Source organism: Cnephaeus nilssonii, assembly GCF_951640355.1.
Source record: "Cnephaeus nilssonii genome assembly, chromosome: 4".
NCBI classification, from domain to species: Eukaryota; Metazoa; Chordata; class Mammalia; order Chiroptera; family Vespertilionidae; genus Cnephaeus; species Cnephaeus nilssonii.
Genome location: NC_137075.1, coordinates 23,344,836 through 23,360,446, shown reverse-complemented (window position 1 = coordinate 23,360,446; position 15,611 = coordinate 23,344,836). Strand labels below are relative to the sequence as shown.

The 15,611-nt window shown below is 42.5% G+C and overlaps 1 protein-coding gene across 9 annotated transcripts in view; it reads left to right on the top strand.

Annotated features, from left to right (window-relative positions):
- Positions 1 to 15,611, top strand: part of NPAS3 (neuronal PAS domain protein 3) — a gene marked incomplete at its 5' end in the record, with an annotated part of 879,539 nt that overhangs the window by 747,317 nt on the left and 116,611 nt on the right. For all 9 annotated transcript variants that reach the window (XM_079769762.1, XM_079769761.1, XM_079769766.1 and 6 more), the window contains one exon: positions 13,421 to 13,595. In XM_079769762.1, coding sequence (XP_079625888.1) covers positions 13,421 to 13,595 — 175 coding nt within the window. The remainder of the gene's footprint in view (positions 1 to 13,420; positions 13,596 to 15,611) is intronic.

Genomic DNA, 15,611 nt, shown 5'->3' with positions numbered 1-15,611 from the left:
TGCTTATTACAACTTCCCTATCTCCTGTCCCTTATACCGTCCCAGCTGTTTTCTAAATACTCGGCAATGTGAGAGGAATTTCTCTTGTAGAGTCACTCAGCTGGAGTAAAGGTGGACCGAGTGAGCAAGGTTGGCAACAGTCATGCTCACTTTTTCTTCATGTGCAGGGAAAACAATGCAAAGGCCCAAGGGTCTGTTTCTTCGGTTTAATGAGCCAAACATGTTTGTTGTTTTGTACCACCATATAAACTGACTGAGTTTACTATAGAATAAAGAAGTTCTCACATTTGCCTTATAATGTAACTAGAGGCCCAGCGCACGAAATTCATGTGTGGGTATGGTCCCTAGGCCTGGCCTGCGATTGGCCATCTTCCCCAGCTGCCCACAGCTGGCCCCGCCCCCCACCGCTATTCACCCCTGGTTTCCCGTTCACCATCGGGTGATCGGTGCCTGATGGCCGGGGGAAGGGACCAAGAGGTGTTCAGTGCACCTCATAGTGACTGGTCCAGTGGTCATTCTGGTCATTCTGCCATTAGGGTCAATTTGCATATTATCCTTTTATTATATAGGATTATTTTATAGGATTTGCACTAATCAAAAGAATACAATATTAGTGAGGAGAGGGAAGCTATCCCTTTCCATTAAGTAGATCTTAATTAAGGATTAAAGATGGGACAAATAATAAATGAAATGGAAATTCTCTACATTGCTATTTTCAGTGAGTTGAAGGGACAGTTTAGAAGTAAAAAATTTTCTGAAATGTGAAAATTCAGATAATGAGTTAATGAACAAATCAACTAACAACAGTTCTATCATAGACTGAGGAAAAATTGTTATAAAAGATGGCCATATTATTTGCTCTTTCCCCAAATTTATGCAGTCCTACCCTTAGTTATAAATTCAGATGGGAGGTCTCAATGCTTATGGCAAATATTTATTGAGAAGAAATATATTATGGTGCTATATTGTAACCCATTTTACAGAGTAAATAATCCTATATAATAAAAGGCTAATATGCAAATAGACCAAATGGTGGAACAACCAGTTGCTATGACATGCGCTGACCACCAGGGGGGCGTGCGCAGAACATGGCGGGCTTCAAGTGTGGCAGGATGGTGGAGCAGGAGAGCGGGGGCACCAGACCAAGGCGGGGTGCTGGTCACTGTCATCAGGGAGAACCTCTGGTGGTTACTGAAAATTCTTTGCTCCCACGCACCATGGTCCTGCCTGGTGCTTGCACCTGCTGCCAGCCCTGGAGCTGCTGCTCGCACCCACTGCCAGCACCCAGCGCTGGGCACCGTCAGCGGGTGCGAGCGGCGGCTGCTAGACCCGATCGCCCCTAAGGGCTTCTCCACCTCCCCCTGCTCCTGAGGGACGATCGGGGCAGGAGCCACCGCTTGCACCCACTGATGGCACCGGCCCCAATTGCTCCGCACCATCAGCAGGTGCAAGTGGGGCTAGCACCATCAGTGTGTGGGAGCGGTGGGAGCAGGAGCAGGGCTGCTGGCAGAGAGGGGATTGGGCGGGGCACAGAGGATGGGCCGAGACCCACCCTGTGCCCACCGCATCCTCGCGGCCCACAGTTCCTTTCAAGGTGCACGAATTCATGCACTGGATGCCTAGTGTTATAATAATAATGCCACAAATAATATGAAAGAACTAACCTAAACTTGTCTAGATCAAGCACAGATAAAGCAGATTGTTTTTCAGTCTAAATATCCATTTTTTTTTATTCATTCAGCAAATATTTATGACAGAACTACTATGTATAAGACACTAGTCCTCATTCTCAATGAGCAAAAGTTTTGGAAGAGTTGATAACTGGGAATCTGAAGTACCAGTTAACTCTAAGAACACTGGATTGGAGCTCTGCTGTTTTCCTATTTCAAGCTAACAAAGTAACATCTGCTCAACAAGTAAAAAATCCCTAGTCTTGGTTTCTGCAGTCTATTCTGAGGCAAAAAACATTTAGAGGCAATTGAGTTCTAAGTCGGTCTTACCTAGTCAATATTCATAAGAGGAAGAAGAACCTGAATACTAAATAAGCCATTATCTGATTCAAAGTCGGTTTGACTCAATTGACCTGCTCTCAGGTAGATAGGCAGCCACGCTGAGCAGGGACCTTTGAGCTCCTCTATCCTTTTTCCTTTTTTTTTAATTTTTAAATTATAGTTGACATACAATATTGTATCAGTTTCAGGTGTACAACATAGTTATTAGACATTTACAAAGTGATCATCCTGATAAGTCCAGTACACATCTGACACCATACGTAGTTATTATAATACTAGAGGTCTGGAGCATGAAATTTGTGCATGGCAGGGGTCCCCTCAGCCCGACCTGCACCCTCTCCAATCCAGGAGCCCTCAGGGGATGTCCTACTGACAGCTTAGGCCCGCTCCCCATGGGGAGCGGACCTAAGCCACAGTCTGGCCTCCCTCTGCAGGAGGCGACCTGGATGATCAGGGGAAGGTGCCACCCCCATCACCCTGCTGCTGCTGCCAGTGCCGGCCACAGCCGCCCAAGGTGTTTTCATCAACACGGACTCCAGTCCCTTCACCATGAAAAAATGACAACTTTCTTTAGGCATTTTCAAGATGTCTCTTTCATAGCATATGACCTTTCTTTCTTTCTTCCTTTCTTCCTTCCTTCCTTCCTTCCTTCCTTCCTTCCTTCCTTCCTTCCTTCCTTCCTTCCTTCCTTCCTTTCTTTCTTTCTTTCTTTCTTTCTTTCTTTCTTTCTTTCTTTCTTTCTTTCTTTCTTTCTTTCTTTCTTTCTTTCTTTCTTTTCTTTCTTTCTTTCCTCACCTGAGGATATGTTTCCATTAATTTTTGAAAGTGTGGAAAAGAAAGGGAGAAACAGAGAGAAACATCAATGTGAGAGGGACACTTTGATTGGTTGCCTCCTGCATGAGCCCTGACCTGGGCCCCGGCCAGGGAGGAGCCTGCAACCTAGGTACATGCCCTTGACCAGAATCGAACTCAGACCCTGTGGTCAGCAGGCTGAGGCTCTATCCACTGAGCAAAACTGGCTAGCTCAGGATATGACATTTCTTATCCCCTCCAGCAGCGGACTGTCGTTTTTTCCTCCAGGAGTGAGGTGGAAAAACCCTAGATCACCTTCTTGGATTCTTTTTACCCAAGTTACCAAGAACACTGCGAGTGGTGTATAGGGAGCTTAGCCAATGAGCGGTCAGAAAAGGTGTTTCCTCTGCAGCTCACGCACAGAGGCTGGACTTCCAGTGCACACGGCTGGCAGACTCTGTTCTTTCTGGGCCTGCGCCATCTGTGGCTTGCCTCACCGCACATGCAGTCCCCTCCCACCCACCTGCGCGCGCAGCCTCCTCCTGAGTGGTCATGATGTTATGGCGTCCTGGCTAATTTGCATATTATATATATATATATATATATATATATATATATATATATATATATGGACTAGAGACCCAGTGCACAAATTCATGCACCAGAGAGGTCCTTGGCCTGACCTGCAGGATGGGGCTGAAACCAGTTCTCTGACATCCCCCAGGGGTCCCAGATTGCAAGAGGGCACAAGCCAGGCCGAGGGACCCCACTGGTTCATGATCAGGGCTAGAGAGGGTTGCAGGAGGTTGGCCAGCTGGGGAGGGACCGTGGGAGGGCTACAGGGCATGTCCAGTCTGTCTCACTCAGTCCTGATCGTCCAGACCCTGGCAGCAAGCTAACCTACCGGTCAGAGTGTCTGCCCCCTGGTGGTCAGTGCACATCATAGCGAGCAGTTGAGTGGCCTTAGCATATCATTAGCATATTATGCTTTGATTGGTTGAATGGCTGACTGGACTACCGGACACTTAGCATATTAGGCTTTTATTATATAGGATTACTGACTATATGCCTTGTGTTGTGCTTTACATCCTCATGATTATTTTGTAACTACCATTTACAAAAGTTACCATTAACACTTCTAATTTATCACCCTGACCACCAAACCCCCTCTCCTCTGGCAACCGTCAGTCTGTCCTCTATATCTATCAGTTTGTTTCTGTATTTTTGTGGGGGTTTTTTGTTTGTTTTCTAGATTTCACAAAAAGTGAAATCATATGGTATGCTTGTCTTCCTCTAATTTCACACACTATACCCTCTTAGGTCCATCCATGTCACAAATGGCAAGATTTCTTTTTTTTTTTTTTTTATGGAGGAGTAATATTCCATTTTATGTATGTACCACTTCTTTATCTACTTATTTATTAATGGGCACTTAGGTTGTTTCTATGTCTTGGCTATTGTAAATAATGCTTCAATTAACTTAGGGGTGCATATATCTTTTCAATTAGTGTATTGGATTTCTTCAAATAAATACCCATAAGTAGGATAATGGGTCATATGCTAGTTCTATTTTTAATTTTTTGAGGAACCACCATACTGTTTTCTGTAGTGGTTGTTAAGAATTTGTAATCTCTTCAACATCCTCACCAACACTTATTTGTTGATTTATTGATAATAGCAATTGTGACAGGTGTAAAATGATATCTCATTGGTATTATTTTGCATTTCTTTGATGATTGATGATGTTCAGCATTTTTTCATATGTCTATTTGTCATCTATATGTCCTCTTTGGAGAAATATCTATTTAGGACATCTGCCCATTTTTTAATTGGTTTCCTCGTGTGTGTGTGTTAAGTTGTATGAATACCTTATATATTTTGGATATTAATCCTTTATTGAATGTATCATTGGCAAATATCTTCCACCATTCAGTAGGTTTGTCTTTTTGTTTTGTTGATAGTTTCTTTCACTGTGCAAAAATGTTTTAGTTTGATGTAGTCCCATTTGCTTATTTTTTCTTTTGTTTCCCTTGCCCAAGGAGACATATCCAAAATGATATTAATAAGAATAATGTCAAAGAGCTTATTGCCTATGCTTCCTTCTAGTTTTATGATTTCAAATCTTATATTTACATCTTTAAATCACTTTGAACTATTTATTGTATATTGTGTAAGAAGCTGGTCTAGTTTCAATTTTTGGATGTATCCAGTTTTCCCAACACCATTTATTAAATAGACTGTCTTTACCCCATTGTATATTCTTGCCTCCTTTGACATAGATTAATTGACCACATAGTGTTGGTTTATTTTTAGGCTCTCTATTCTGTTCCATTAATCTATGTGTCTTTTTTATATAACTATATCAGTACCATGCTGATATAGTTACTATACCTTGTAGTATACTATGATATAGGGTAGCATGAAACCTCTAACTTTGCTCTTTTTTCAGATTTCTGTGGCTATTCATAGTCTTTGTGGTTCCATATAAATTTTCAGATTATTTGTTCAAGTTCTGTGAAAAATGCAGTTGGTATTTTGATAGGGATTGCATTGAATCTATAGATTTCTTTTGATAGTATGGACATTTTAATGATGTGACATAAAAAAAATTAATAATGTTAATTCTTCCTATCCATGAGCACAGTATAGGCTGCCATTTATTTGTATCTTCTTCAATTTCTTTCTCTGATGTCATAATTTTCCAAATACAGATCTTTTACCTCTTTGGTTAATTTTATTGCCAAACATTTTACACTTTTTGATGCAATTGTAAATAGGATTGTTTTCTTAATTTATCCTTCTGATAGGTCATTATTGGTGTATAAAATGCAACTGATTTCCCTATATTAATTTTGTATCCTGCTTCTTTACTGTATTCATTTATTGGTTCTAATAGATTTTTTGTAGATTCTTTAGGGTTCTCTGTATACTGTAGTATCATGTTATCTGCAAATAATTACTCTTTTAATTCTTCCTTTTGAATTTGGATGCCTTTTATTTCTATTTCTTGTCTGATCACTGTGGCTAGGACTTCCAATACTGTGTTGAATAAAAGTGGTAAAAGTGAGCATCTTTGTCCTATTCCTGATCTTAAAGAAATAGCTTTCAGCTTTTCACAGTTTTTAGCTGTGGTTTGTCATGTATGGTCTTTATTATGATGAGGAATATTCTCTCTATCCCCACACTGCTGAGAGTTTTTATTATAGAAAGATGCTAGATTTTGTCAAATGCTTTTCTACTTAGACATGATCATATGACTTTTATCCTTTATTTCATTTATGTGTTGTATCATATTAATTGATTTGTGTATATTGAATTAACCTTGCATCCCAGGAATAAATTTCACTTGATCATGATGTATTAACCTTTTAATGTGTTGCTGGAATTGGTCTACTAATATTATGTTGAGAATTTCTGCATCTATATTCATCAGGAATATTGGTCTATAATTTTTTAATGCCCTTTGTCTGGTTTTAGAAGCAGTGTAATTCTGGCCTAATAAAATGGGCTTGGGGGCCTTTCCTCCTCCTCCACTTCTTAGACTACTTTGAGGATAGGTGTTAATTCTTCTTTGAATGTTTGGTAAAATTCACCTGTAAAGCCATCTGTTCCAAGAATTTATTTGTTAGGAGTTTATTATTACTTATCCTATTTTTTAGTAGTTATTGGTATGTTCAGATTTTCTATTTCTTCTCAATTCAGTCTTGTAAGATTGTTTCTAGGACTTTATCAATTTCTTTCGGGTTGTCCAATTTGTTGGCACATAACTGTCCGTAGTATTTTCTTAAAATTCTTTGTATTTCTGTGGTGTCATTTATCCCTTCTCCTCTTTCATTTCTGATTGTATTTATTTGGGTCTTCTTTCTCTCTGACTCTCTCTAATTTTTAATTTTTTTGGTGAGTCTGGTTTAAAAATCATCAATTTGCTTAGCTTTTCAAAGAACCGGCTTTTGGCTTCATTGATCCTTTGATTGATCATACATATATGACTCTCATTTGTTTATTTTCAATCTGGTCTTTATTATTTTCTTTCTCACTTTGGGTTTTATTCTTCTTTTTCTAATGGTTCTAGGTGTAATTTTAAATTGTTTATATGATATTTTTCTTGTTTCTTAAGGTAGCCCTGTATAGCTATGAATTTCCCTCTTAGAATTGCTTTGGCTGTATTTCATTGATTTGGGGTCATTCTGTTTTCATTTGTCTCAAGTTATCTTTTGATTTCTCTCTTTGTCTTTAACCTTTGGCATTTTAATTCTGATGGATGTTAATGTGGGCCTCCTTGGGTTCATCTTATTTGTGACTCTCTGAGCTTCCTAGACTTGTATGTCTATTTCCTTCAACAGTTTATGGAAGTTTTCAGTCATTATTCCTTAAAAGAGGTTTTCAATCCATTTCTTTCTCTCTTCTACTTTTGGTACCATAGAGTGTGAATGTTGTCACATTTAATGTTGTCCCAGAGCTCCCTTAAACTATCCTCTTTTTTAAAAAACTCTTTTTTTTCCCTTTTTGCTCTTTTGAATGGGTGTTTTTTGCTACCTTGTCTTCCAAATCACTGATTATGACATCTGCTTCGTCGAATCTGCTATTGATTTCATCTAATGTATTCTTCATTTCAGTTATGATAGTCCTGGTTGTTGTTTTTTTATGTTTTCTGTGTCTTTGTTGAAGTTCTCACTGAGTTAATCTATTCTTTCCCTAAGTCCACTGAACATCCTTTTAACCAGTGTTTTGAACTCTATCTGGTAGAATGCTTGTCTTCATTTTATTTTGTTCTTTTTCTGGATTTTTACTCTGCTCTTTCACTTGGGACATGTTTTTATTTTTTGTGTGTTTTTTGTTTGTTTGTTTGTCTCTTCATTTTGGCTGACTGAGTTTTTTCCTATGTATTAGGTAGTTCGGTTATGTCTCTCAGTTTTGGTAGAGTGGCCTTATGTGGTAGGTGTTCTGTGGGGCCTGGTTACATAGTCTCCCTGTTCACCTGTGCTGGGTATTCCAGAGGTATCTCATGTGGGTTGTGTGTGCCCTGCTGTTGTAGTCTATACCTGATTATTTTTGGCATCTCCGTGTGTGGGATTGATCTTCAGGCTGACTGGCTGTGAGACCTGACTACAGCAGAGATGTGTTGTGCAGGGAATGGAGAATGGGGAATGATCCCACATTGCAGGAGTCACTTTAGTTGGGCTCTGCTGCCAACGAAGTTCACCTTCCAGGGGTATCATTTGTGAAGCTGTTTGGGTGATGCTCTGGTGCAGACCAAGTTCAGTTGCCACTTGTGTTCAGCCCAGTGCCAACTGGTAGGAACTACGAAGCGATCCACTGTTGGTAGCTACTGGGCTGGGCTTAGAGGCACTTGGGAGAGGCTGTGATCTGAACTGAGGCTAGCTGCCACTTGTGCCAAGCTTGGGACGCTTTGGTGGGCACCACCACGTGAGCTGAGAGGAGCTGCCCCTTTTTCAGGCTTATTGCTGCTTACTTGAAGCAACATTCCAAGCCAAGACTGGCAGCCGCTTAGCCAGGTGTAGGGCCACCTGATGGGTGTTACATTGCAAGTTGAGACTGGTCACTTCTTATGCGGGTTTAGAGCCACTAGCAAGAAGTACAGAGAATGCCAAGGGCAGCTGCTTCTTGTCCGAGGTTTGTGGACTTTTGAGAAATTTTAGGAAAGTGCACAACATGAACCTAGGCAGGTCTCTTATGTAGAAAAGCCACCAGAAGAGGTTTGGGCTGGACACATTAATTGGGTGTGGCAGGGCCTCAGGGAATCGCCAGGCAGGATAAAGGGTGTTAGCCAGGTTAATGGACAGCACAGATTTGGTGCCTGCATGCACTGTGCCAGCTGAGTGGGAGGAGGGGTCAGCAAAGGAACAATTGCACCTGCCAGCCACTCTGTCCTTGGAAAGAGCTGCCCTGCCCTCCTGTCCGGGCCCTGGAGCTAGTCAATTTAGTTCCTCCCTGTATGTTGCTGGCACTTTTCAGGCTGATGCCCCTGGCTGGAGCCTAGAGTGAGTGAGTTTGTGAGCGAGTGAGTCTATGCCCAGGACCTTTACTAGTAAGTGGTCCTTTAAGAGGGCTCCTAGGTCTCCCGCAGCCCTCTGTCTCACTCATATGTAATCCCTGCTGGTTATTTTTTATAGCCAGATGTTAAGGGGGCTCTTCTTCCCTGCACTGGAGTCTTGGGTGTGGGGCTGGGAACCCTCAGGCCTTAGGAGGGGACCTGTGTAGCCGAGATATCCCTCCCAATTCTTAATCCCCACACCGTGGGCGTGGGACCAACATGTTTCACAAATCCACCTGTCTTGGTGTCACTTCTTTGTGTCTTTAGTTATGTGACTTCTCTTTGGGTAGTCTTTAGGTAATTCTGAATGATGGTTTTTCTACAATTTAGTTGTAATTTGTATGCGTCCATGGGAGGAGGTAAATTCAGCTTTTACCCACTTTGCCATTTTGACTGGAAGTCTGAGCTCCTCTGTTCGTTACCTTCACTTTTATTCAGGAGATAACTTTGAGCACCATGGAGAGAGGAGGCTGAGGGAAGGCGGCCTGGCAGTCCCCTGGGCTAAGGATGCTTTGCCATTGGACTCTTGGGCCAAAAGAAGGCACTAACGTAGTTTTACTAAACTGGAAAACAAACCAGACACAGGTTTAGTGAGAAAAGTAGTAAACCGATAGTTAGCCACTGTGCATACAGCCCTGCTTCTACCATTAAACACCTGGGTAAACTTGAACAAGCCTTGTAACTTGTCAGAACCATAAAATTTCCACCTATTAAATGGGGGATATTAATGGATGTTTTTGAAAGTGTCTTCTAGCTCTAAAATTGAACTAGGTAAAAAACAGCATGAGAAGTGTTGAAAGTGATAGATGAATATGGGATGTGATGATGATGATGTAAAATTAGGATGACCATACCAGTTTAAAAGATTGCTATGATGATCAGAGGAAAGAGTGAAAAGTACTTGTATATAGTGGTAGGTAGCTGTGAAGATGGTTATTGTTATAGTTGAGGCTCTAAGCATGCATCTCTTCTGCTGCACCCCTTCCGACTAAAGTGATGTCCCAAAATGACCACACAAACCCTCAGAACTCATCAAAGTTACACAGGAATATACATGTCTGTGTTTCATCCATTCTTAGCCTCCAAAGAGCAACAACAGCAGCAGGCATTCCTGTACTGCTTATTTCGCACCAAGTGGCTTTCTGTGCATGGTTTCATTGGATTTTCAAAATTAGGCTTTGAGGCAGGTAAAGCAAGTTTTGTTTCTTTCCCAGCTCTCAGGCCCTGCCTTGCACCCGTGGAGTGGTGCTCCAGGGGGTTCTATCCATGTAGCGTGCCCCCCCACCCCCCGCAAGAGTCCTGCAGAGCAGCTATACTGCTGCCTTTCAGAATAGGAAACTGAAGCCCAGAGAAGTTAAATGAGTTGTCTAAGGTCACACAGCAGAGGAGAAAAATAGTCTAATTTTCAAGTCAGGTTATGACCGCAAGTATTTTGTGCTTTCTCCTACACAAGGTCACACTATGTGACCTTGGCTACAATCCTATCTAATAATAGAGTAATATGCAAATTAGGCGTCACTCCATGACAAAAATGGCGGCACCCATACCCACAAGATGGCGGCACCCAGTCCCCTCAGCCCCGCTGCTGGAGTGTCTGGCCTGTCCCACCAGCAAACAGAGCACTGAGAGCAGGGCATGGTTGCTTTCTTAGTGCTGCGGCAGCGGGAAGCCGCCAGGCCCTGCGCACACGGAGCCGGCAGAGGAGCAGGGCATGGAGTCTTCCCGTTGGTCGCCGCAGCGATCAGGAAGACGCCAGGCCCTGCGCACACGGAGCTGGCAGAAGAGCAGGGCATGGCGTCTTCCCGATGGTCGCCGAGGTGATCGGGAAGACTCCAGTGCCAGCAGAGCAGGGCATGGCGGCTTCCTGATCTCGGCAGCCGGGAAGCCGCCAGGCCCTGCAAAGCCGGGCATGGTGGCTTCCTTAGTGGGGAAGTGGCAGGGAAGTCCCCAGACATGGAAGACAGAGCCCAGACAGCAGGGCTTGGGGGCTTCCTTAGTGGGCAGTGGCAGTGGGAACACCCCCAGGCCCTGCAGACAGAGCCTGGACAACAGGGCATGGGGCTTCCTTAGTGTGTCCGTATCTGGGAAGCCCCCAGGCCTGGCAGACAGAGCACACTGCAGGGCATTGGGGCTTCCTTCACATGGCACACGGCGGCAGCAGGCAGAGAGCGACAGCAGGGCATGAGGGCTTCATCTCCATGGCTGCAGGGAAACCTCCAGGCCCGCAGAGAGCAGAGAACCATGGGGAGTGGGCCTAAGCCATCAGTAGGATATCCTCTGAGAGCTCCTGGATTGTAGAGGGTGCAGGTTGGGCTGAGATACCCCCGTGCATGAATTTCGTGCACCGGGCCTCTAGATATACATAAAGACTGTGGTAGGGTCAAATTCTCAGTGCCAACCTTTCTATCTAATATAGGTTCTGGGGTCTCTTGACCTCAGGATCTTATGAGATCATCGGAGGAGATGGTCCTCACTGGGCCATAGTGTGAGCTGGCACAGTGTGGCGCAGCCCTGTTCCAGATGTGCTGTTCTCAGGACATTATTCTGTGGACAGGAAATGCCTGCACATCCAAGCAAACCAGGCCGTGGAGCCAGCCACCTACTCCTCCTCTCGTTAGATCGGCTTACATGAATATTCAGCAACCAGGACCCCTAAAATTCTGCTGTATCTCCCACCTGAGTTGTCATCTTATCACAACCCATGGTCTGTGCCAAAAGCTACATTTCAGTATTAGAGAGAGGCTCGGAGTTTGAGGAAAGTGACAGAAATAGTTATTAAAGTGGTGCACTTGGACTCCATGCAAAATGGAAAAGAGACTCCCTCATATCCACTAATCCCCAAACAAAATAACCATCAAGAAATATTAAAACACACATTTTATTAGTTTCATTTAATTTCCTAATTGCTCAAAGTCAGCTTACCCATTTACTGCTGTGTGAAATGCTTAGAGGCAAGGCGCACATTAAAGGGATTATTTCCATGTAATCCCTCCCTCCCAGAGGGTAGGAACTGATCACTTATGAATTCTGATTTACTCTCTGTAACAATATCAAATGGAGGAAATAGTTATTGTAAAATGATAGAGTCAGTAGTAGGGTAATACAGTAGGAGAGTGTAATTTAATAGCAGAGAGAAAGTACCTCATTTTCGGTAAAAGTTATGCGAGCCTTTTTCAGGAACAGCTATTAACCAAACTGAATTTAGCCTCCCATTTTTTCTGGCTGTACCTCTGTTAATTGATAGATGGCGAAGATGTGTAGCCTGTTAAGATTTTAATCAAATAGGGTCTGGGAGTAGATGTGATCATTTTCCCAGGACTTGGAGATCTGGGGCTAGTAATTGCTCTGGGCTTTGGCTCTCTGCGACAACCCTCCTTCTCGCAGGAAAGAGTGCAGGCATTCAGGTGGAATTTGGAGGCGTGAGGCACATTACACAGGAAAGGCGATGAGGGAGGAAGGGGGTTTTAGGTAAATATCCACCAAGAAGCTGTGACACCTGAACGGGCTGTTCCTGTGGCACATCATAGCTGGCCCAAGACCATGCAACTGCAGAGAGCTGGGAAACCCATTAGTGACCCGGGGAAGAGCTTTTCCTTGTTCTGTTGCTGATACATCTCTCCCTGTCATAGTACCTATCACCCCACTACACTAGTTTAGGAGCATGATTGCTATTCTTGGAAGGAAGGAAGCGCTACAGCATCAGAGGAGTACAGAGGTAAGGCCAATCCTTAGCAGCAATTTCTGGCCCCTCAGCACCGAAATGGGCAGTTTCTCCATTTCAGGCTGAGCTCCCTCTGATATTTCATATTCATTCTCTACCTTCAGAGTCAGCCTAAAACAAAGAGTCTACAAAATAAAACATTTTAAAGCCCTCAAGGAGATTTGTACCATGAATTTTATTAGATTGAAGGCAAAACAAGCTGATACCAGCAGAAAAAACAAAATGGCTGCTGCAGACCCCAGCTGACCTCTTTTGCGTGGAAAATTCTCCATCTGATTACAGAGCTAATGAGTAATATTTAATGAAAACATTATGCCTTTGCATATATTTGTAAGCAGCACTTCTTCCATTTGAATTTACATAGAAATAAGCTGATATGTATAAATACGCATCTTGGGAATCTGTGTGCTTTAAGGAAAACACTCATCTGCTATCTCTGGCTATTTCTATACCAAGCTCCAACTTCTCAACAGAAAACTGTAGAATTCAGTCAATCATCCGGTTGACACCCAACATGCGAGCATTTGATGATGCGTGGATAAAACAGCTGAACTCCAGGCAGACTCACCCACATTTCACAGGATGTTTGGGCTTTATGCAAACAACAGTGTATGAGAAAAAAACTGTCCTAAACAATTGCTAAATAAATACATGTGAAAAAAAAAATCTTTCAATTTCAAGAATCCTTAAGCATTTGAGGATAATGACTTAGAATCACGATTGTTTCTGGGGGCTGTGTATATTTCCTTTTCTGCTCAGAATCTGAATCACAGTGGTCCTGAATGTGACATTGAAAGCCTGTGACACCTCTCTTTCCCACTCTTTCTCTTCCCCCTGTAGGTGGAGCTGACAGGCAGCAGCGTCTTTGACTATGTCCACCCCGGGGACCACGTGGAGATGGCAGAGCAGCTGGGCATGAAGCTCCCACCCGGGCGGGGTCTCCTCTCCCAGGGTACCACTGAGGACGGAGCCAGCTCAGCATCTTCCTCCTCCCAGTCAGAGACCCCCGAGCCAGGTGGGAATTGCAATCCCAACGTGTGGGTTGGTGGGCAGGACCTTTGCCAATGATTGCACACCAGTTGCCAGAGTGAAGAGATTATAAATAGGTTTAATGGTATTTAACAATTCCATGCAGCTTTCTGTCCCATGCAGTAATTAAATAAAGAAGAGATTTGAAAATAAGGAGACATTTTAATAAGTATAATCCAGGGATCTGGTTTCAGGTGAACAATAACTATAGAAGGCACCAGTGCCTTTAGTTTCATTGTCATATTATTGGAGGGAAAGGCTCAGATTGGGAGAGCCCTCTTCCTTTTATTGTTACCGTGGCTAAATGTAATGCACTTATTTATTATTCAGCAAAATCTGTAGCAGAGACTTTTTGAATATTAGCTTACAGAGAATTAAAAGTATGAGGGACTTGCAGAAATCTCAATTTCTTTTTTTGGTAAGCATCAGAAGGTACTTGAAAGATGTGAACAGATAAATTAGGGCTAAAAAGAAAACAGAAATGGCTACATTTTAAACTGCCTTTCTACCCTCAGTATTTAATTAGATCAATTGTATAGAGGAATGAACAGAGGTGACATTCCTCATTGGGATTCCTTCCAGGACTCTTATAGACTTTGCATTCAGAATGTTCCCATTTTCATTGTGTTGTACTGATGATAATTTAAGTATTAGGGGAAAATCCATTTATAAATTAAACAAAATGACTTGATATCCATCAGTCCCCTAGTTCATCAAGCTGTTCAAACACGGGGAAGATTGGCTGGTCGGCCTGGGTCTTCCGAGAGCGCTGGTAATTAGATCTGCGAAGGATTTATTCTTTGCTGATTGGGGCTTTAAATTAATTGAAGTTCCACATTTGTGGTTTTGTCCTTTTTGTACTTTTTTAGAGGAGATATTTCATATTCTTGTGTGGTGGAGTGCTTGGCCAAGCAGCACTGGTTTAAATGTTAATTTTTCTCATGAGAAGTTTAAGATTTTTAATGAATCAAGGCCTGATTTGAAGTGCAAAGTTTTATTTGCTTGTTTAAGAAATTATTTTTGCACTCTAAAGATGCTTGTACTTTATTTGATATGCTGTTTTAAAACAGATTCACAACACAAAAGCATTTTATAGAAATAAAACCAAAAAAAAGCTCTAAAAATTACCACTAAAATAACTACATACTTCTAAGGAAATATTTTAATTTGACCTGCTTATAAATAATCACAGCATGTTTGCTCACACAGAAGGGGAAAAACATATTTGTCCTTTTTGGAAAATAATTTAATTCCATCTAGAACCAATCCATGTTTCCTTGTTTAAGTCACCTGCAGCTTGTAGGGCAGTATCTGTACCACAAGTGAGCATCCTTCTTGAGTGAGCTCCACGCCTGAGAAAGAGAGTAGTTAAGACTGCTCTTTATTACTTACAAATGGCAATTTGGGGGGTGGGGGTGGTCATATATTCTTATAGCATTGCTCACTGACTTTACTGAATAGATGTGTCGGTGAGCTCATTGGAACTGCTTTTTCAGTCATTAGGATGTTCACATCTGGGCAGATGGAGAAGCAGCACACGCACATACATAGTTTTCTATTCCTTCATGTAGACTGGGAGAGGAGAGCCTGGGTTGCTCAGGAAAATCACTCAGTGTGTAAGAATTCAAGTTTATAAATCTTCATGTGAACTAAAGCCTTCGAAATGTGGACTTTGTTTCCCTGAATCACAAACTCTCGGTTTAAGTAGGATTTTCAACAATCCTTTCATCTGACCACCAACCTATGAGCAAGCAAAACCGACAGATATAACCTTCCATTCTCTGCTGGCACTTGCTCCTGATGGGAAGCTAAGCAACATACTAAGCTACCCACTCCTTTGGGGAGCAGCTCTGATAGAAATTATCCCTAACATGGAGCCAGAGTCTACGTTGATGTAGCTTCTCCTTCTGATCCAAGGTCTACCCTCTGAGACCACATTTCAGATTTACTCCTTTCTGCCCATCATAACCTCTCAAATATATGAAACCACTTACACCAAATG